Raw genomic sequence first — 22,976 nt, forward strand, 5'->3', positions numbered from 1 at the left:
TCAATTCCACAGCTAATTGATTCCAAAGATCCATTCAACCTCCTCAATAACACAACAGAACAAAAACCTCTACTATATCATATATACAGTAAATAGTAAAGCTCAGTAAGGTACCATGAGACCAATAGGTTATTTTTATCTTTTATATATACATATTAAAACTATATATATATATATATACACTAGTGATTTTTATTATTCTTCCTAGTGTGCTTTTATAAACATAAACCAAGTTGTATGACAGCTACACTGCTGTTTCCTTCTCATTATTGACCGTGAAGCATTATAATATAACTATTCTTTTGGCTCTGTCATATTTGTTGGCAATTCAAGAAAATCCATTTGATGTTTATTTGAGTAGGAAACTGAAACAGACTGGACAGTTGTTTCAACTGTATTCTTTTAAAGAGTAGCCTTTTAATAAGAATCATAAAAGTTACTGTTACCTTCAACTTTTTTATAAATATTGATCTGTAAGGATTTGGTTTGTGTTTATATTCATTCATTAATTGTACACCAGAAAAATGTTAGTATTCATTGATTTTTCCCAGACTTGTAAAACAGTAAAGCAAACTTACACATTATCTCTATGAATCATATACACTTACTTGTCAGATTGACATTTTGATGATGAGAAATACTGTGTTTTTTTGTGTGTTAATATTATCAGCAAATGGCTCCAAGGTACATTCAAGTTTTTCAAGTGTGATATTAAGAAAAAGAATATCGATTTCACTATAAAATATTCTAACCATGCTGAACATTTAGCTCATTTCAGTCTACTTTAGCTATAAGTCAAGACTTGGTATATTCTAGCAGTAAAGTGATTTTATTTATATATCCACTTTTTCTTTTGGGATTATAATCATCTTTACTAGTAATACTGATATCTGTAATAAATTGTTCATATTGCTGTTAAGTTATTCAGTTTACATACAATTAATATAGTTAGAAATTCAAATGTTCTCCATTGTTTTACATCTAATCACTAGATTTCAACATCCAAAAGCTGAACAAAAGACAAGACAGATTGTGGAAGATTTCTTACAACATCAAGATTATGAAAAGGCTTACAAACAACTTATACTTGGGGACTGGATGACGAATTTTTTTCATGACAAATCTAAACACCAGAAACAAGCCTTTCATGATCATGTGAGTGCTAGTTTTAATCCTCTTTTACAATACTCATGGAATTATTTACTTAAAGTATTACTGGAAGTTCAAAAGAAGATGAAGTATTTTAAGAGAAATACTTGGTAACTCATGGACTTTCTATCATTTTGATGAGAGTGAAGCTGATTGGTTTCAGATTAGTGTAATGTTTTGAAATTGACCCTTTCAGTGAAGTACCATATGTTGGTTTTTCTAATAATTTAAGCCATAAATTTGTGATTTTACAAAGTCTAATTTTTAATGAGTAATGCATCACAAAATATTGTTATCTGATACCATTGGTTCAATGCCAAAGTGTACAAAATAAAAGGTTAAGATTTTAATGGATATTTGACTACTTTCTGTGATATTTGGTTTGGCTGGACATTATACTAGTATCTGTTTGGCAGCAGAATAGTTGGAGTTTTCCTGTTTGCCTTAAACTGTAAAACCTACTATAGGTTCCAGGAGGTTATAAATAACAAACTAACACAAAGAAAGTAATTTAATTAATAACATTATCAACCTAAGTTAGTAATAATAATAATAATACTGTCCCCCAGTGGCACAGCAGTAAGTCTCCGGACTTACAATGCTAGAAACCGGGTTTCGATACCTATGATGGGCAGAGCACAGATAGCCCATTGTGTAGCTTTGTGCTTAACTTCAAACAAACTAAAAAAATCAGCTTTTGTTGTTGTTTTTTATAGTAAAGATTTCAAAAAAGATAAAGCAAACACAGTTATAACTAACATGTTTTATGCAAAATTCCATTTGATTTTGATATTTTCCAAAACACACGATCCTGCTTGTTAAATAAATCTTGTTAAAGTGAATTTAAATTGTTTTAGTATAAGTGTATTATTAGAGATTTTTAAGCAATCAGCTTAATATTATCAGTCTAATTGAGTCTAATTTAACCCATTAACTGTGGCTGTCATGTATATGGGTTGGACTTTTTTCTTCTGTACACTGTCCCTGTGCCATACATGGATTTCATTTTTAAGTTACCTACGAGAATTACGAAGGAGTATTTATAAGCATTTGAGGCACTCTCCATCCACCCAAACTTGTTACCAAACAATGGGTCAATCTTTTTTCTGCTTTTTCTTATCAGAACCCCTCACGATGTCAACAGAATCCCATATACGGAAGAAAGAGTCTGACCCTTATACATGACAGCTGCAGTGAATGGGTTAATGAGACCTTTACAAAATAATTAGTCTTAGCAAACCTAGTTGCTTGAATGAACTTAATATTCATTTTAAAATATTTTAACATAAGCACTGTTTTGTTATTAGTATACATTTATCAATCAGTTATTGGAAAGAAATATTTAGTCGGCATAGATATTTTCATTTGTCATTCTTGTAAAACTACACTCATATCAGTATATCACATTAAAGTTTATCAGTATGTAAAGTTGAGTTTCAGGTTATAAGAACAGTAGTCATTCTGCACTTTATAGAAGCAACAAGTTTCTCTTTGCTTCAGTAATGTTGTCAGCTTCTGAGAATAGGCATGTATTAAACACATTGCTGGTGGAACTGATAGGATTTGTTGTGTTGATGAGATAATATTGGAAATGTTTCTTTATTAGTTTCCACCACAGTAGTGGATTAGATTGTTTTAAAAGTTGTAAAAGTGAATAGAAATTATGTTCATTGATGATAACAATTTCTTTGTCATGACCTGGACCAGATGGAACCTGCAAGTAATTTCTCCAAATTCTGTGTAGTTTACTTAAATTTTGTGGAAATAAATTAATACATTATATTTTATGTGAAAGACCATTTTGTTTCATAGACAAAAATAATATGAAAACATTCTGCAAATAGTATTAAATTTTGCACAAAAAATAAAGGAGAAATTACAACCGAACATCACTGACAATACTGTCTAACTGTGATTGTATCTAGTTCTTCAGATTATGCATTTTGAATGACTAGGTGGGAAATATATTTGTCTGTGCACATACTAAAAACAAGTGTTTACTTATACTGTGATGAAAGAAAAACAAAGACTTTAACTAGGAGCCTTTTATAATAATATACTGGTAGCTAACAAATGAAAGTTCAAATGTAATAACAACGAACTCTGTAAGTGCTTGAATATAAACCTGGATGTATTTCATTGAAATAAGTCTTGACTGATTTTGATTTCTATGTAGTACATGATCATGCTAATGCTTTTTGTAGATGATACTTTAATTTGAAGCATCATTTGAATCCTTTGAATTCCATAGGAATTCTACTTTTTGCTTTTTTTCCATGGACTTGACTGTATTCTGTGATTTTTTTTCATCAAAAAAAGGCACATGCATATTGAAGCATTAATCCAAGAAAGTAACTGAGGAAAGTTATGATTGCTTTCTATTTCAGCAAATCTTTGCTTCAGGACCTTCTCTCAAAAATGTTTTCATTTTTCCCATGTCACAGTTGGGATAACTTGTGAAATTATTCAGCCTATGATGCTACGTTTTTAGTTCTTGATCCAATGTACAGTGAAACTAATGTAAACTTTTTTTTTTTTTTTACATTGAGCATGACCAGATATGTAATGTTAGAGAAATGACATCGACTTGTAAAATCTGACCAGCAACTGCAGTCTAGCACTTTTCAACTACATATGGGTGACGTTTTCAGAAAAATGAGTTTCACTTAGTGATTGTGCTTTGTGCACAAAGCAAACAAACTCCTCATCAGTAACAATTGAGTATGTGTGGCTATCCACTGCAGTTATTTCATTGATTGTATTGTGTAACTCCTTAGAATAATGATAATTGATGTCCTGTAGTTTTATTTTGTTGATAATATTTCTGAATGGTTTGTCATTTGGTAAACATCTCAGAACCTTACTTCAATGTTTGATCCATTGGACTTTAACATTCGTTGCAAAGGCTTTTAGTTATGAGAATGTGTATTTATCAGGTGATTTTGAATTGAAGTAGTTGAAGTTTTCTGTTTATCATCATATGTAATTAATATACTACACAAGTTGCAATTTGCTGTAAAATTAACATTAACCTCCAATCAGAGCAAGCTAACCTACTTGCAACTAAACTAAAAATCAATCTGGTAATGAACATAGCCAATTAAATATAATTTTCTTATAGAATTGTTGTTTTCTTTCACTTTAAGATAACCAGTAGCTGTTGCTTTTACAGTGTATAAAGTGTTCATAGTGGGTCAGCAGTAAGTTTACAGACTTACATTACTAAAATCTGGTGTTTGATTCCCCACGGTGGACATAATGCAGACAGTCCATTGTGTAGCTTTGCACTAAGAAAACAGCAACAACATTTATATTGCTTTATTGTGTTTACATTTTATTTTTATTGTTCTACATTTTGATATTTTATATAAAACTTGACAATGCATAGATATGTATAATGGTGCTTTCTTGTTTTGGCAACTTGTAAAGTCATATCTGACGTTGTATAAGTTTGTCACATGATGTTTTGTTCACAAGTTGTGTAATATAGGTCAACATTTAATTGGTTTATAGTTAATTCTTAGTGCTAGCTTCTGTAATTAGCATAAAATCTATTGGTAGAAATAGAATATATGCGAGATATTTTGAACAGGCCAAAACATTGCTGTATTTTTGTATTTATTTTTAATTAATGGCTTGTTTTCAAACCTAGCTTTTGTTGTTTTTATAAAAACTTGCGTTTACAAACACGTTAGCCATTACTAGTATGGAAGAATTTGTTTTAATATGGGCTAATTAATATTAGTGTGAATACAGTTTATATGTATACATTTGTCATGAAACAAGCCCTTATTTTATAGGTATCATATTTTTATAGGCCTTTCGCTACCTGAGGATGTTTGACAAGGAGGCTGGTTTTGAAATGAAGCCTTGCAAACGGTACTCAATGGAGGGAAATGTTGGAGCTAAAATTTGTGCAACAGTGAAATGGTTAGTATATTATGAAAAGATTTGGGTGTATATGTTTCAATGATGTTGTATACCTTGTTTATTATTAGTGTGTATAAGACTTGTTCTGGAATTTTTGTAACTAGAATTAGAATATGTGTAATATTTTTTGTTTTTGCAATGCTGAAAAATAATTTTCAAACTAAAGTAGTATTTGTCACTTTTAACAGATTTTAATAAAAATTTATTCTTATTTCTAATAGTGAATTTCATAATTTGCTGTCAGCTTTTTAACTAACAGGACCTTAAAAATCAAACAAAACTGGTTTTGTAGCCAAAATAAAAATGGAAAAGAAGAATAGTACTGTAATCTTTTTTCTTTTATTACATTACTTGCTTATTTTACATAAATATGCATGCTTATTTACTCTTCTCCATAATTAAATGTTTTGCTTTATCCTGAACAATATGCACCATTATCACAGGTCTACAAAATTTCCTTCACCAACTTTGCCTACTTTTGATATTAGAGACAAATGATGTTTTTGGTAGAAGTATTCCATTTCTTAATGGTATGAAAGCAAAATTTGATTGTTAAATGTGTAAAACATGTTTTAAATTGGCTTTCAAAAAAACCTCTGTTTTGCCATTATTTACCACTATGGGAAGTAACGCCAATTGGTACACACACCTAAGTGAAGTAGTGAACACTGGACTAAATATTTGCAACATTAGCACCTATCAATCAAGGGTAGCAAATCTTTGTTTTTATCCCTCACATATTTTATCATATATTCTAATCCTTGAGCTAGAGGCATGAAGGGATGAATTCAATCTGTGTCTACTTAGCTGCAGCAGTTATTTACTTCATTTTAGTTCTAAATAAATATGTATTTTTAAAAGCATGCCACATCGGCAATGAATGATAGAGAACATCAGTTAATAAAAATGTTACCAGAGCTCATTTTGCATAACTTGGATCATAACAAAAGTTATCATTCAGTGTCACTGCATGTGTTATCATCCTTAAAGGTAACATACTATCCATTGCTATGCAGCCTACATGATAGTGTGTGTATTGTTAGTAATATCCTAATCTGTATATTACTTCCATTTGTATGTTACTTCTCTTTTAAGGTCTAGTTAAACAATAATGATTACAACATAAGTATCATGGGTTAATGTAACACACAGAAATACTTGAAATCCATCCAAAAGAAAAGCTTGAGCAAAAACAGAAATCTGTTGTAACTGAATCAGTAGGTGATATCTTATAAATAACAGAATAAAGCAACTCGGTAATAATCAATTTGCATCATTTTATTAGCTCCTAATTCACTTACCATCACACTATTTTCAGAGTAACTCATTAATGATTCTTAGTTGAATTAAGAGATAAACTAAATGTAAATTCAGTTTGCAATACGTGATAACTTATAATTTTTATAATTAACTGCTGTCCTAAATAAAACAATTTACCACATTTATGACATTTCAGCATATATTTTTTCTCCCCCTAGGAAGTAAGTTTCAGGCAAGAAAGAAATCATTAGCCTATTTTTTTATTGGAAGTTGTTATTCCTTTGGGGTAACTAATAAAATCTAAGAAGTGATAACTCAACATAGTGAAAGTTAAAAGAGCTGAGCATTTCTTTTTTTAGGGATAACTAAAGGCCATGTGGCCCATATCGGCTATACCATTTCCTACCCAATTATTCCAAACTGCATGTCACCCTTGTAGGTCAGCAGTAAGTTTATGTACTTGCAGCAGAATCTGGAGTTTGTTTCCTTGCAGTGGTCACAATAGATGGCCCATTGTGGCTTTGCTCTAAAGCAAACAAACAAACTGCATATAGATGACACTGGATTATTTTATCAATTAATTCTCCATATACAGGCTTGATCACTTTGGCTGACTCTGCAACTATGAAACTATACCTACCATAACGTACTTCATGCTTTGAGGGTCTCGGGTTCAGTTACCATTGCTGCTAAGACTATCATCACAAAGTACCCACTGCAAACTTTCTGGCTACTTAAGTATGTTAATACTAGAAATAAATGATCTTATAACACCAAAATGTTGTTTTTATTTAATTAGATACTCAACGTATCTCTTTACAGCTTCTTCAGGAGCATTCACTAAAACACAAACTGAATCTGACAGTACAAAGCTTTAAATGGTTTAAATAATAAGGTCGTTTATTTCTAATATTAATATGTTTTCTATATACCAATATGCACTACAGAAATTAAATACTTAAATGTGAAATAAAGTCTAAATGTTCTGGTTTTTTTTTACATTGTATTATGTTTCTAATTTTTGATTATGTAACAGTGTTCTTTGATTTTATATTTTCATACACAAATCCAGGGGAAAGTTAGAAAGGGTCAGTGTTTGAATACCCTATCCATATTTTTCCAGAATTAAAAAAACTTCTCTAAAGTTGTATAAGCAGGTGCAGAACTAAGAGAAGAGCTTTGGACCTCTCTCCATTTTTTTTATTTTTAGGAATTAATAACTTTCAGTGTTGTATAAACAGGTCTTGGAAGGGGTCCAGGGGGCTGAATCCCCTTCACCTGTTTTTTTCTCTCCCAGAAATTAATAACAATTATTTAATGTTGTGTAAGTAAGTGACGATCAAATGTCTTTACACTACCATGTAGTATCCACTTACATCTTCACACAGTAGCTATTATTTGCATCTCTGCTTTTCTGATTTTTCACATGCTACTTGCCTTGAGGTATTTCCCACCTAAGATGTGTTTTAACATGAACTGTGCTTGTGCATGATGTAATCATCACCTTACAATAGCACTCCACCAATAGTCCATAAGCACTTGCACTCGAAATTAATTTTTCTTTTCTTCAGCATTGTCGTGAACAGATATGTTTATTGAAATTTAAACTGTTCAATTTGATAAGATTTTTGCTGTCTTTATTCCAGTGTTAACTTTAATTCATTTCCTTTTATTTGGTTTTAAATCCAATTTTAAACTACAATACCTTTAAACAATTACTGCATAGAAGACAGTGTTTCTCTTCTAAGCCGCTTTGTAGATCTTATTTCTATTTAAATAAATCCTTAATCTCCCCTTGAGTGAGAATCATGTCATTTGATCTCTAGGTCATTCTCTATTTTATTTACTACCTCTCTCTGAAGTACAGAGTTTGACATAAATTACTCATTATCTTATAGATATTGCTAAGGCAAAGTGAAATTTTTATAGCCTTCAATTATCTTTGTTTATAGACATAAACTAGAAAGTCAGACCCACTTGCCACACCCACCTGTCACATCCTCTTTTTTCAAACATTGCCAATAATTCTCTCTGACATTTTATACAACATCATTTATAACCAATAGAAAGATAGTTTTCATCTATCAAATGACATATTATATTTTCTATTTTGTTTTCAGTTTGAAAGTTTCCCTTGTAGTGTTGAGATCAAGAAAGTTAAGAAATTATTTAAAGGCTCTTATGCCATAGTTAGAAAGTCAATTAAATTATAATAGTTATAGGATATTGTTTGGTTTGTGCATGTTATTATTCTGTGTTCTTAGATGCATTATTTAGGTAAATAAAAATTATTTAGTGTACTAGTACCATCAGTATAAAACAAAAATGCTTAAATTGCATTGGCAACCAACAGCAAAAAATCGAGGTCAAAAGTATGTACTAGATTTCTTGTTTTTCATGTATATTTTTTATTTATTGTTATAAAATTCATGAAAATGTGAAAATTAGAAACTTATTTAGTTACATTAGGTAAGAAAATGAATAACTTGTGCGTTACATTATTCAATATGCTAACTTGAGCTACATGTTTGCCAAGTGATTTGCAACTTGTGTGGCTGGATTATTAGTTATAGTGGTTCAAAAGGCAATAAAACAATAAAATTAAGTAGTAACAGCTGTATATTGTTACAAGCCTTAAGCTATATGGTATAAACAAATGTAATTTCCTGTTGCAGTTTGCAATCATTCTAGAAAGAAAAAGGTTAATTTAGTTGGTTTTTTTCATATATTTCTATGGTGGTTACAAAATTGGTGAAATCAACTGAGTCCATATAGAGTTAGGGTAGAGAAAATGACAGATAAAATATGGAGTTCAACAAAAAAAAAGAATGTTATTTATTTAGGAGGTTTTAGAGTTTACATAAATGAAAGTTGAAAATTTTTGGATTTTGGAAGAAGCAAAGTATTTTGAGTTTTAAAGTGGAAACCATTTTGCACTTGAAGCAATCAAAACTCTGACTCCATATATTCACAGAATGTATTTAGTAAAATTACTTAATTAAAAAATCTGATTTTTCTGTATGCAAAAAAATACTGTTTACTAAAAGCTTGCCAGATTTTGTGAAGATACACAAAATATGTTGAAAGTTACAGTATGGAAACTGATGATTACTTTGTGGTTACTCGGTCAGTCACATCAACTGAACCTATATGGAAAGATATAAACCCATCTGCCCTGGCTATAAATGTGTCCACTGTTGAGATGAGTTTTCTGAAAGATAACTAAGGTGATATATGTATATATATATATTTTTTTTTTCATTGCCCATTCCAGACAGACATGCATACACAATTAGAATCGTAGAACAAATATGTAATCTTTGTAGGCATTGGTACTTACAAACACTGAAGATATTTTTTTAATTATGAAATGATTCAAGTTTTGTTTTATTAATAGTTAACCAATTTTTGAAAAACAAACTTAATAATAGACTCATTATTAGTTTAGTGGTTTTGAAGTGAAAATTATGTCAACTGATTGTGTGGTAGCAAGTTTGAAAATTCTTTCTCAGCTAGCAATTAAAAATACTATTTGTGAAATCTAGATATTTTTGATTCTTCACTCAAAGAAATACATTTTTGCTAATATTTGGTTATGCTTTATTGCTGGGCATCTCATCGAAGGTAAGCTTGATGTATTTTCTCTCCATAAATTGCTGGCTGACATTAGCACCATGAGATAAACATGCAAGATACCAATGACAGTTTTTGTTGCACTAGAAATGAGAGGAGTGTAAACATTTGCAACGTGCAGATTATCACATACTGCTAAATAGGAATGTATTAACATATTGCAGTAATGTTTGTTTATTTTCTTGAACCTTTCCAGTGCAATAGGATAACTAACAATATGTAAAGATGTTCAAACTTCATTCAAAGAAGAAATTTATTTCAGGGAGAAAAATGACAAGATCACCTACCTAGTTGGTTGTATTGCAGAACTGACAGAGAAGGAAGAATCCCAGCTGCTTCAGCCTGGCAAGAATGACTTCAGTGTTATGTACTCTTGTCGTAAGAACTGTGCTCAGTTGTGGCTAGGACCTGCTGCTTTTATTAACCATGACTGCAGACCAAACTGTAAGGTAACTTCATTCTTAATGCATATATGGGGTTTCATTGATCCTTATTTCATCCGATATTAATAAAAATCATGAGACTAGTGGTCACAAAAGCTACATAGCTGCCAATTATGTTAGCCAAAAACAGGAAACTAAATGTTGTGTGACGTCGTGTATATGAACATATTTGTTACTTATTCTTTAATTGAAATGTCATAGATTTTCTTGAAAAATGACAATTTGAGTAATGGATTATGAATTTTTAAAATCAGTTCTTGATCACTTTGTAGTTTTGTTATCGTTTGTGAAGATTTTAGTTAATAATCTGTGCAACAATAATAAGATGTTTGAACAATGTTAAAAAAAAGAAAGTTGATATACACCAGCAAGGTCTGGAAACTTTTGTTACAAATGTTAGAACCTACTTGAAGTAATGAAAAAGTTACTGTGGAAATGGGTGTCATAATAATGTTTCAAAGTTTTAATAGCTGTTTGGAAATATACATTTGGCAAAATGTTCTCTCGTATCAGGTTCTGCTGATTCTTTTTTAACAAAAAACAATCAGTAATAAAATAGAATAAAGATACATAAGATATAAAATTAACGTCATGTAAATGGACATTGTACTCAGCTTTGACCAAATAACACTCATGTGGCAAATAATTGTAATCAGTCAAATTCAGTTCTTTGATACATTAATGCCAACCATATGAAATTGTTTCAATGACTACATTGTTAGTGTTAATAAATATAATACTTAAGCCTATAGCTTACATAGCTTTTTGTTAGAATTTGGATAAATAAGTCTTGAAGAAATGCAATTTCTGCTTTGTACTTTTTATTCCTGTGTAATTAAGTAATTTTGTTTTATAATCTATTTGCATAAATTAAGTATAAATTTTAAGTTGATTGTAGGCAAGTAAAATCAGTTTTAACTTATTCTAAAGAAGCTTAAGTTCAGAACTAATATAAGGGATATGAATAGGAATGTCTAAATTTCTCTCATTTTTCCAGTTTGTATCAACAGGCCGAGATACTGCATGCGTTAAAGTACTGAGAGAAATTGATGTGGGAGAAGAAATCACTTGTTTCTATGGAGAGGATTTTTTTGGTGATAAAAACTGTTATTGCGAATGTGAAACATGTGAAAGGTAAGGGCACTTTTTTTCTTTCTTTAAGTTTTGAAATAAAATATGATAACTTTCTTTAAACCTTAATCGAAATAGAAAGAACAGGGCTTGCTGAATTCAGAACTTGGGTTAATAAAAAGATTGCATGATAATGTTTTCTCACCACCCCTTCCCAACCAGGGAATGTTCAGATCAATCTGAGTGCACACCCACAAATCAACTTTGAAACTTTAGTTAACCCCTTGCTTACCATAGAGTGTATTGCACTGGTATGGCAGCTGATCCTATTCCCAAGGAGCTTTTGTGCATACTGTGATAAGGTTTTCCACACTGAATTCAATGTTATATGATTTTTAGTGCATTTCTTCAATAAAATATAAAATAAACCAATCAGATATACAATTTTCTTGGGAATACAGGATGTCTGGTTTCCAAAGAGTTAAAAGATATAATTCTATTTCAATGTTTGTTTTTTGTTCAAAAATATTGCATAATTTTTATTTTAACATTATAAAATGTTTGTCTGTTTTATTATCTCATAAATTAAATTTTAAGAAATCTTCAAACTTTCATTTCTGTCATTTGTAAATGTATTTCAATGATAGTCAGAAAAAGGAGATGCTAACCTTTAAAGTTTTTAAATACTTCTCAGTTTGAAGCTTGGAATCTTTTTAATAGTTTTTTATGATGTTCTTTGTATTCATATTAATATTTTAGTGTTATGTTCATTTCAAAGCCAACAAGATATCAGATAAGGAAATTAAGGTTATTGAGGATGATGGGCTATGATCCGAGACAACACAATTGCTGATTCTGTTGTGTTAAAGTAACACACACACACACACATATAAAACTTCTTATTTATTGTAAACAAACTAAGTTATTAGATATAGATTTTCATTTCAAAATATCATATCTGACAAAGGTAATTGCCATACTAAAAGTTGAGGTCTTTGTCAACTGATAAATCTTTGTTAGTCGTAACAGGTTTATATGATTTACAGCACAAAACCAAGTACTTCAGTTGGTAAAAGAAATGTATTAGTAAAGGTTAAACAAGTAAAAAAAAGTGAAGGTATGCGATAAAATTCAAATAGAAAGTTTGGGTAAAAACAACACACTATTTAAAAAAGTTGTACTAACTTTCATGTTATTTTGTTTATTATTTTCACTGAGAATGAAAAGAACATGGGATATGTAGAGATGTCTCTGGCCTGGATAAGGTTAAAGCTACTTAAAACCATTTATGAATAATAGGATTTGATTTTTTTTTCCTCTTTATGAACTGTTTTATTTCTACTTTTACCTGTCTTCCTTTTCAAAATATACCAATTATTGATTAAAACATAATAATAATAATTCCAATAATTTATTTTTTAAGGTTGGGTTGATCAATGACTTGATGAAAATTCTAGAATCTGAAAATATTTAAGTTTTTATTTATTGAAGTTTGAATAACTACAGTAAAGACAAGTGCATGTGATGGAAGTCCTAGAAGTTTCAGTCGGTAATCATTTATCTTGTAGTTTTTAAAGTTGGCTTGCTTTTTTTAAGCAGAAAGGGTACTGGTGCATTCTCTGCTTACCAAGTTAAAATGGAAGAGGGAGAAACCAAGTCTTCTTACAGTTTCAGAGAAACAGACAATCGTTTAAACAGAATGAAGCGGCAAGCAACTTGTGCAGAGAAGACTATAAACAGTGCATCATTAGGTAAGTCAGGATAATGGAAATAATCAAAATATGCAGAGAAGACTACAAATAGTGTATCTTTAGGTAAGTCAAGTTAATGGAAATAATCTTATTTGTAGTCTTCTCTGCACATTTTGTGCATCATTAGGTAAGTCAGGATAATGGAAATAATCAAAATATGCAGAGAAGACTACAAATAGTGTATCTTTAGGTAAGTCAAGTTAATGGAAATAATCAAAATGTGCAGAGAAGACTACAAATAATACATCTTCAGGTGAGTCAAGTTAATAATGGAAGTAGTCAAATACATCAGTTAAGATTCCTATATCTGGCAATAGTATGTAAATATGCAAGTTAATATTCTGAAAAGCTTGGTTACAAGAAAAGTAAGTAATTGATGAACTTGTATGTCTTACAACTTAGTTCTCGTTTGTATTTAATTTACTAATTTATCTACCGAGGACAATATTAAACAGTTCAGTAATTAGTTAATATTTTTTAATCAGATTTTAGCTCTGGAGTAGTGAAGAATGTTTACGTTTAACTTGAACAAATTGCAGAAAGAATACTTTATCAATTTCAAGATCTATTAATGGTTTTTTTTCTTTAGTAAAAAAAAAGTAATTAAAGATGAGTAACTAACCCAGAATTGTTACAAGCATTTTAGATAAATACTATAGTAAACTTAAGAAAATTTAAAAACAATTAAGTATTTATTCTGATGTAGTTACATCAGTTTAGTTCTACATTGTGATTTGTTTTGTAGATAATTATGTCCATGTAGTACACATCTTAAAACTGTGTTGTTTTTACTAAGAGTGAAAGATCAAATTTAGCAGGCAGCTGGACTTGTCATTTAAATATTGATAATTGAAGGATAAGAAGAATAGTATATTTTACGGAAAGAAAACAGGTCATTTTATATATATAAGTATGTGTGAATTAATTTCTCTTACTTTGATACCTATGAAAAATTAAGCTTAGTTTTCGTATAATAGCTATTGTGTTTTCTTGACTTGGACATTTTTTAGGTTTTAAAATATATCCATTTTAGTAAAATAATCATCTTTAACTTTTTTATAACAGCACTTAAATAATTGTCAGTATATAACTGTGGTTGAATGTTTGATGCGTATTGGGTTCTGTGTATGACATCTTATAAGTTACTTGAACATTTCTTGTCTGTTTACTTTTATAATGTAGTTCTTACATTCATAGCTAGCTGTCTAAACATTTCTTTTCTTTGCTTACAGAACCGATTGTTAATAATATATTGCAGAATTCTACAATGAGAGAACTTCGAAAGAGGGGCCTCGCCCGGTACGATGCACAACTCTTGCTTTCTCAAGGTTATAGATTCAGAGAACCCAAAATTGTACTATCTCCCAAGAAAGACTTGACCCACCAAAATATATCAAGAAAGAAAGAGAGTCATCATGATGGTACCAAGTTCCAGTCTGACAAGTTTAAAAGAAGATATTATAACCACAAACATATAAAGAAATATAAGAGCTGTGAAACTGATTTTGAAAACTATAATGTTTCTCTAGATCAGCCTATTCCTTACAGTTTTAAAGGGATTTCTCCAGTGAACAAGATGAGAGAGAAACTGAGTGAAAAGTTGAATGAAAACCATGCGTGTTATTCAAGTGAACAATTTCCTGATTGCAAGCAAGAAAATTCTATGAGCTTCCTACCATTATGTTTAGAAAAAAAACACAACTATGAACCATTTAAGAACAAAGGAAACAGTGGTGTGATTCATAGAAATTATGAAAATAAATTGTGTGCAATTCAGAATTTCAAACAACAAAAACCTGAACATGATTGTAATGAACTTGAATATGAGAAAGATGTTTTTAAACTTTCTCTGTTAGAAAAACTAAATGACCTGCCTTGTGTACAGCAGGCACAACTGTGCTCCGAACTTTCAAAATCCAAAGAAGAAAATAGCATGAATAAATTCTATAATGGAATCAAAATGAATGCTCGAAGAAACATCAACAATGTCAATATTGACTCAAAAGATTTTCAGAAAGTGATATTATCATCAGATATTAATACTAGAAAAAATTCCCAAACTTCATCATGTTCAACGAGTCTTGCAGAGGAAGAATCGGTAATCAGACTATCATCTTCTAGTAGCATCCGTGAAAACAGTTACGACAAATCATCCGATTTTTCTGAAAGGTCTACTCGCAGAGAAAACATGAATTGTTTTTCTTGTAAGGATAGTTTGTGTCCTAAAAAAACAAAATCCCATCACTGGAAAGCCATCATATTGGACAATTCTGAGGAACCTTTTCTACAGACTCCTGACTTGCCAATTCAAACAGTTAGAAAAACTGTAGAAACAAGTTCTGGTGACTTGCAGCCGGAAGCATGTGTAAATGTTGATCAAGTTATGAATCAAGAGAAGCAACAGCATCTCAGTAAGATAAACACATTTTCACAACCAGCACAAAGATTTTCAACCAAAAGAAATGTTTGTATTTCAACACGTTTAAGATCAAGGGAAAGAAGAGAATCCCATGATGTGGTTTTATCTAATATAGATTTTAAAAATACAAATAACTTTCAGCAGTCCCCTCATCAAATATATCCACACAAATCTCATCCTCAAGATTTAGAAGCTTGTGATGAAGGCATTAAAAATACAAGGAACAAAATGATGTTAGGTCTTTGTGGAAAGGTTAATTTATCAACAAGTTGCCAGCGAGTGACACGCTCCAGAACAAGAAATTACAAGCATTTAAATAGTGGATTTCAAAATAAATATAAAAAGAACATGGATGATACAGGAGGACCTAATCTTGAAAATTCCTTATCACAAAGTAATTTTTTAAAAAAAGACTTTTTGAAGAAGTCACATAGTGTTTTCCATTATGTTTCTTCTAATGTAGGCTTGTATGACATAGAATCTAAATCTTTAGAACAGCAAAATGTTCAGCAGACAGCAATTACTAAAACAAAAGAAACTGAAAAGGCAGGAAGAACCAGCTATGACAAACGGTCGCTACAAAAGGTATCAAACTCCGTTTCACTTCTTTCTGAGAAAAGTAGTTACACAACTTCAGAAAAGTTGGGTAGCTTAGGATCAACTCAAAATGTTAACTTTTGCACCGTCAAAAACAATTATGAACATGAAGGTGATCAGGTGATATTAAAACAAAACAAAAAAAGTTTGCTTGTAGACAGGAAGAAATGCTCAGTCAACAGAAGGTGTTTAGAGAGATCATCTAGTGTGAAGGAACACAGTTTTTCTAGTTGTGTTCCATTTACAAAGATACTGATAAATTGTACTTCTGGCTCTGCACAGAATACAAAAGAAATCAAGAATCCCTTGTCACTTCAGAGTGTTTCTGAAACTGATAGTATTGCTTCCAGATTAAGAAGACCAGCAAGAAGGTTGAAGGGAAAAAAACGTGAATCAAGTAAGCAGCTAAATGAAACTATGACCAACTGTTTGAGGGAATTAGCAGGTCAGATAAGTTTACAAGCTATCAATGAAAAGTCTTCAGAAAATTTTCCAGTTTCTCCACCAAACGATACCAGATCAGAGCAGTCTTTCTTACATACAGTCTTACCGATAGGACAGGGTGAAGGTTTAGAGTTTATCAAGAGTAGTGACACAATTCAAACAAATGAAATGATTGTTGACCATAAGCCACAACACAGCTTGTTCTCTAATTCCTCATATTTTAAGTTAAGCCGTGATAAGCCAACTGATCCATTAAATTGGGCATTAACTGATTCCACTTCAAGAAAGATTCAAAATAACAGCAAGAGAAATTCTCCTCATTTCAGTTCAGAATGTACACAGTATGACAGAAAAAAACAACGTAGGGTGAATGAAAACAGTAGCAGCAAGTTTTCATCTGACAAAGATCCATCCCAAAGGTGTCTGAAACTCACCATTCGTGTGAGAAGAAATCCAGTTATAGAAGATCAGGCCCATCTTAAGCAACCTAAAGTCTCTAAATATTCTATGAAACAAAACATGATTTATGAAATTCTTCCGGTTAAGAGCAGTGATGGAGAATGGAGCTCATCTTCAAGCTTCATGAAGAAGAAGAAGAAACACAAACAGAAGAAGAAAAAGAAAATAAACATAGAAAAATGTAAAAGTACTAAACTAAAATTCTCTTCATGTGATCTCAAAAAAAATTCTGATTGTGTAGATGCTGATCAAGCTTTTGTACCAAGAGGTTCAAGTTACCTTGACAGTTCTTTATTCTCTTCGTCATCATCATCTTTGACAGATTCTCTCCCACAGCCTGGAACCAAAAGATTTCGACTTATTTTAGGAAATGATACAATTAATATTGACATCCCCTCAACAAAAATCAAAAAGAGTAATTAACAATTATTTTAATTACTTATTCCGTGTCAATCTTCAGATTTAGCATCTTCTTATTTTGTTCCTTACGAAGGAAATTCATGTTAAATTTGTTATGCAGAAAATTCACCCCTTGTACAAATTCTGTAAAATTACTAGTTGTGTATTTAAAGTTTTGTGTTCTAATACTGCCATTTTATTGTTCACTACATAATCATGGTAAAACTAATTACTCACCTGTGAAACTCTAAATAAAACCAATTGCATTTTAACGAACATTTTGCAAACTATCACCTGTATTTACAACATACAGATTTCTCTAAAATAATTTCTATATTCAGTTCATACTTGTAAATATCTCAAATGATTTTTCATTCTTTCTGAAAACTAGTATTTTAATAAACAAAATGAATTCTCTGTAAGATTAAGAATCGTGTCTGTTTTTCTCTCTCTTTCTATGTATATATATGATAAATTTCGTGTATGGATTACAGAAAGTAACAGAAGTATAACGAAGTGGATATATAGAATTCAGATAACTGTGTATTTTAAAACCTGAATTCTATTGAACTGGTTACTTGGTAGCCATCAACTATATTGCATTAATGGGCTAATGAAGAGTAGTATGAGCTGTGTAATCCTTAGTTCTACCAACAACCTTTAAAATAACTTATTCAATTGATATAATTCATTAGAGATACCATAAACTTGAAGTCATGAAAGCATGCAATATCTAGATATATGAAATAAGTTAAGAAACATTAATGATTAAGTCATTGGGCAAAACATTGAACAATAAATCTTCTAGATTGTTAGATATATAGCTTTGATAATATTCAGTACTGCGAGGTTTAAAACTAGCACACCTATAGGATTCAGGCATTTTTTTTTATGATTCTAGCTTTCAGTAACTTTTGTTCTCTAATGAAGAAAGTATCCTCTATTTTGTCTATTGCTACAAGTTCGAATATGGTTATATTGCACACATTAGACAAAACTGTTAGATAACAAGCTGTGCTAAGAATTGTCAATCTTGATTATTTAAACGATCTTGTATCACACTTCTCACATTCTCCAATACACTTGAATCCCTCTGGCTTATTTTTGACACTAGATTATTTTGTCATAACATGTTTTAATTTTTCATCAGAAAATCTTTTGCAGTTTTTTTTTTATCAGGCTGGTACTGAAGGTAAGGGTTGTATTGTGCATGTATCATTAAAATATACTCTGAATTTTCTCCAAAATCTGTCCACTGTCTTTCAACATCTTCAAAGCCACACTATTGGACCACCTGTACTTCTGTTGTTTCATTGAGCAGCTCATCCTCGTACAATTTCTAAAATAATGTTGGTTCTGACTACAAACATATTTTATGAAAGAAACAAGTTTATATGATATAACTTGTACACTTTCCTTTAGGGTGATAATGGTCCAGTAGTGGTTAGCATTCCAGACTGTGAGTCATTATAAGGGTAATAATCAAATTCCACTATTCAATGAAAGAAAGTGCTGTTGACTAGCTGCCTTCCCTCTCGGGTATCGGTTCAGTGTTATGGACAGCTAGTGCAGATAGCCTTTGAATAGTTGTGTACGAATACATGAAAACAAATTGTTTTCTTTCAGCCACATTTCCTTGATAGATTAAAACCAGTTCTCTATAGAACAGTTGAATTGGACCTAAAATGTATGTAATCTTTCTTTATTTGTGAAGCCTAGCAACTAGTGAAATTATCGTTTATTGTGTATTCGATCTTCATTTGATTTTACAGCTGCACAAAGGCCATGATCTGAACATTCAATAAAAGACACTCTCACAGTTTCACAAAATAATTCATCTACTGAACCTGATAATGCTGTAGAATGTTGTTGGTTTTTAATTATTACTCTCTATACAGTTGCATCCTTCAGTTTAATTTTGAGTTTGGTACTGTAGTTCCTGTCTTGTAAAATATGAAAGTTGATCTGTTTATTTTCAGTCTTTAATTTGTTGATGTTTGATGAGCAGTGAAACTTGTTTGTGCTGTTGCATAAATATTTATGTTTTCTCCACTTTTCACAACATTCTATCCATTACAATACTTTGAATCCCCTATTATCTGGAGTAGTGGTTTACCTCTGTGATAATATTCCCTATTCAGAAGTACCACAGAACACTGCCCCTTATGTATTTTTGTTAGTAATACTAACTATCACTTCTGTATAAAAAATGAAATTAAGCTGACCGGAATATATATGTGTGTGTGTGTGTATATATATATATATATGTAAATTATATATTTATACCACCATTGTTAAATACCTATTAAGTTATAATGACATTTTACTTTAATACATACGTGTAATTTAATTACAACAAGGGGCCTATTGGTCCATCCCATCTAGTATACCAAATTTCAAAATAAAACACTCAAAACCAATTTCTTGTCATTTAAATATTTATCAAAAATTCCCTTAAATCGCATTTACTACATTTGAAGGCAGCCCAATCCACAGGTCAACCACCCTGTTAGAAAAATAAAGCTGTCTTAGCTGAAGATGACTCCTACCTTGACAAAATTAAGAGACATTTTGAGAGATTTTAACCATGTATGACAACCTTTTCATTCCAGGTATCATCCTAGTAGCCCTCCTCTGAATCCTTTCCAACAATTCAGTATTCTTCGTAAGGTAAGGAGCCAAAGACTGAACACAATACTCCAAATGTGTTCTAACCAATAGCCTAGAATCCTATTTACCCTGCCACTAGCAACAGTACATTGCTTGGATGGCTTAACTAGAACACCAAGATCCTTTTCATTTACAACACTATTAAGGTTATTCCCATTAAAATTATGATATCCTACATGCATTACCTTGTATTTGTTATAAGTAAAAGCCATCTGTCATTTATAATCCAAATCCTTTTGTAAAGCAGCAGCATCCTCCTCACAGCCAACAACACCCAAAACCTTAGTATCAACAGCAAATTTAATAATGTACTGACCATTCCATCATCTACGTCATTAATATAAATCTGAGGTACCCCACTTGTTATATTAATCCAGTTTAACTGAATTTCATTTATAATAACCCTCTGCTTTCTTCCATCGTGATACGTGATGCTACCAGAAATGTTTTGCACTTCCAGCTGTGGGTGCATTTTAAGAGTAACAGTCAGTTCCTCTGTTCGGTTGACAGTAGTCTTTTTAAACATCGGGTGAAATCGGCGGTTTCCGTCCCTCTGCTGCGCATGTTCAAAATCTGGGACAGCTATAACTGAACCATATGGGCCGATAACTTGGCAATTTAACTCATTGTTTACAATAAGATGTTTTTCAGGTGAACAAATAAATGATGGTTTTGAGAACTTTTTGAAACTGACACATGAAAATGGCAAGCTTTTTTTAAAGTCTCCACCAAATTATTCAGAAAGCAACGAATATAAAAATATTAAACTTTAAAATGCTGACATTACTACAATTATTTCACAAGTATTAACATTTATGAGATAGGTGAGAAAATTAATATAATAAAAAAAAACATTTTCGATCATCAAGTGACACACACATATTTGCATCATACTATTATTCACAACCTTAACTGATGTTACAAATTTAATGGTATTCTCGTAACTTTTACCAAAATCAAACAAGCGTGTACCACATACAGGAAATTATGGGAGAACAAAAAATTTTATTGCAAGCATTCATATGAGGCATAGAATTACGGATAATTATTGATAGCATTAAGTGAGAAGGCTTTACAAGTTTTTTATAGAATTAAGTGAGAAGGCTTTTAAAGTTTTTTATAGAATTAAAGCGAGAAGGCTTTACAAGTTTTTTATAGAATTAAGTGAGAAGGCTTTACGTTTTTTATAGAATTAAGCGAGAAGGCTTTACAAGTTTTTTATAGAATTAAGTGAGAAGGCTTTACAAGTTTTTTATAGAATTAAGTGAGAAGGCTTTACAAGTTTTTTCACTTTAACGAAGTCTAATGGCCAGAAACTGGAACTAAATGGTAGGTCTATTTTACTTGGATATCTATATGTGCTACACAGTTGGGTTATTGTTTGTGAATCTCTTCAGAAAGAAGTTTTTAAAGTGTTAATTTGCATGTAGTAGTGATTACAGATGTGTGGAGTTTACATTTTCCATAATTGTGTGTGTATACATAGATAGATAAAAAAAACTTTCACTATACAACATACCTCAAATATTATCGAATAATAAATTATGCTTATTAATTATAGAGTGCATTATTTAATATAGAGTGAACGTTGTAATATAGTAGGCCAATGCTGTCTTCCAGGTAAGTTTTCTCATTAATGATCTGTTGAAGAAAAATTGACAGTTAATTGTGACCTTTTGATAATGTAATTTTTATTATAATCGAACATCTAAACTTCTAGATAAGAAAAGGTACTGAATCTTATACAAGAATGTTTCTAACATTAACGACATGTTTCTAAACTATCATAAGATATATTCTATACTAACGATAGCTAAGGTACCGCTTTCATTACCTTTCTGTAGAAGTCTATAATATTATTGACTATATTTAAATGCGAACGGTTTGTTAAGATATTTTGTATCAGCGAAATTTCACTACAGCTAGATGAAGCTAGGAAGGTTGTTTAGCAATTTCATGGTAGTACCGTGGATAAACCTTATAATCAGACAGATGGGTTGCACATTTCTTGGAGAGAATACCATATGAAGCATATATATCAAATGTGTGCCACACAGTGGCGTAACAAGGGTTCTCAGCACCCGGGGCAAATATACTTTTGGCGTCCCCCACCTCTGAAATGTTTTAATTATTTGTTTTGTGACTCATTACCCACTTAATGACAATAACATAAAGAATTATTTATCGCCTTACACAAGCTTAAAATAAAGTCACAATATAACATCTCACGATATCACAACTGTAAACCTGGAACTAATGAAGTACAGCCTACTAGGTGTACTTACATAATTTGTAAACCATTTTGATATTTATGTCATCCAGTATTGTTCAAAGTCACATAGCTAGAGTAATCTTTCAAGCATGCAGAATAAATTTCTGTTATATCCCTAGTTGAAACTTATGTTTTATATGAGAAGCCAGTCACTTGTGGTGTACATGGATTATAAAACAGATTGATAAAATACTACTTAAGTTTACAAATAACAAATTTTATTAGTTTACAAAACTATGATCCCAACTGCACAGCGGTATGTCTGCGGACTTACAACGCTAGAATCCGGGTTTCGATAACCGTGGTGGGCAAAGCACAGATAGCCCATTGTATAGCTTTGTGCTTAACTACAAACAAATACACAACTGCACATATACTTAACTAGATCTTGTACAGTTAGCATTCTGGTATTCATGGTTACATTATATGAACCTTTCGTGCTTTTGCTGCTGCAAATACATCAATCAAACTATCAAAAT

The 22,976-nt window shown here is 31.1% G+C and overlaps 2 protein-coding genes across 5 annotated transcripts in view; one reads left to right on the forward strand and one right to left on the reverse strand.

The window, feature by feature from the left end:
- Positions 1–17,983, forward strand: part of LOC106464749 — a 54,333-nt gene extending 36,350 nt beyond the window's left edge. For 2 of the 3 annotated variants that reach the window (XM_022392541.1, XM_022392540.1), the window contains exons 4-9: positions 993–1,155; positions 4,967–5,079; positions 10,235–10,421; positions 11,413–11,549; positions 13,086–13,237; positions 14,470–17,983. In XM_022392541.1, the coding sequence (XP_022248249.1) occupies positions 993–1,155; positions 4,967–5,079; positions 10,235–10,421; positions 11,413–11,549; positions 13,086–13,237; positions 14,470–17,579 (3,862 nt within the window). In that variant the 3' untranslated portion in view covers positions 17,580–17,983. The remainder of the gene's footprint in view (positions 1–992; positions 1,156–4,966; positions 5,080–10,234; positions 10,422–11,412; positions 11,550–13,085; positions 13,238–14,469) is intronic. The other variant, XM_022392542.1, reaches the window with a different exon arrangement.
- Positions 17,984–21,105: 3,122 nt separating this feature from the next.
- LOC106464750 (peroxidase-like) overlaps positions 21,106–22,976 on the reverse strand; it is a 37,556-nt gene continuing 35,685 nt past the window's right edge. For both annotated transcript variants that reach the window (XM_022392543.1, XM_013924906.2), the window contains exon 14: positions 21,106–21,866. In XM_022392543.1, the coding sequence (XP_022248251.1) occupies positions 21,859–21,866 (8 nt within the window). In that variant the 3' untranslated portion in view covers positions 21,106–21,858. The remainder of the gene's footprint in view (positions 21,867–22,976) is intronic.

The sequence above is a fragment of the Limulus polyphemus genome, unplaced genomic scaffold (assembly GCF_000517525.1).
Source record: "Limulus polyphemus unplaced genomic scaffold, Limulus_polyphemus-2.1.2 Scaffold1733, whole genome shotgun sequence".
NCBI classification, from domain to species: domain Eukaryota; kingdom Metazoa; phylum Arthropoda; class Merostomata; order Xiphosura; family Limulidae; genus Limulus; species Limulus polyphemus.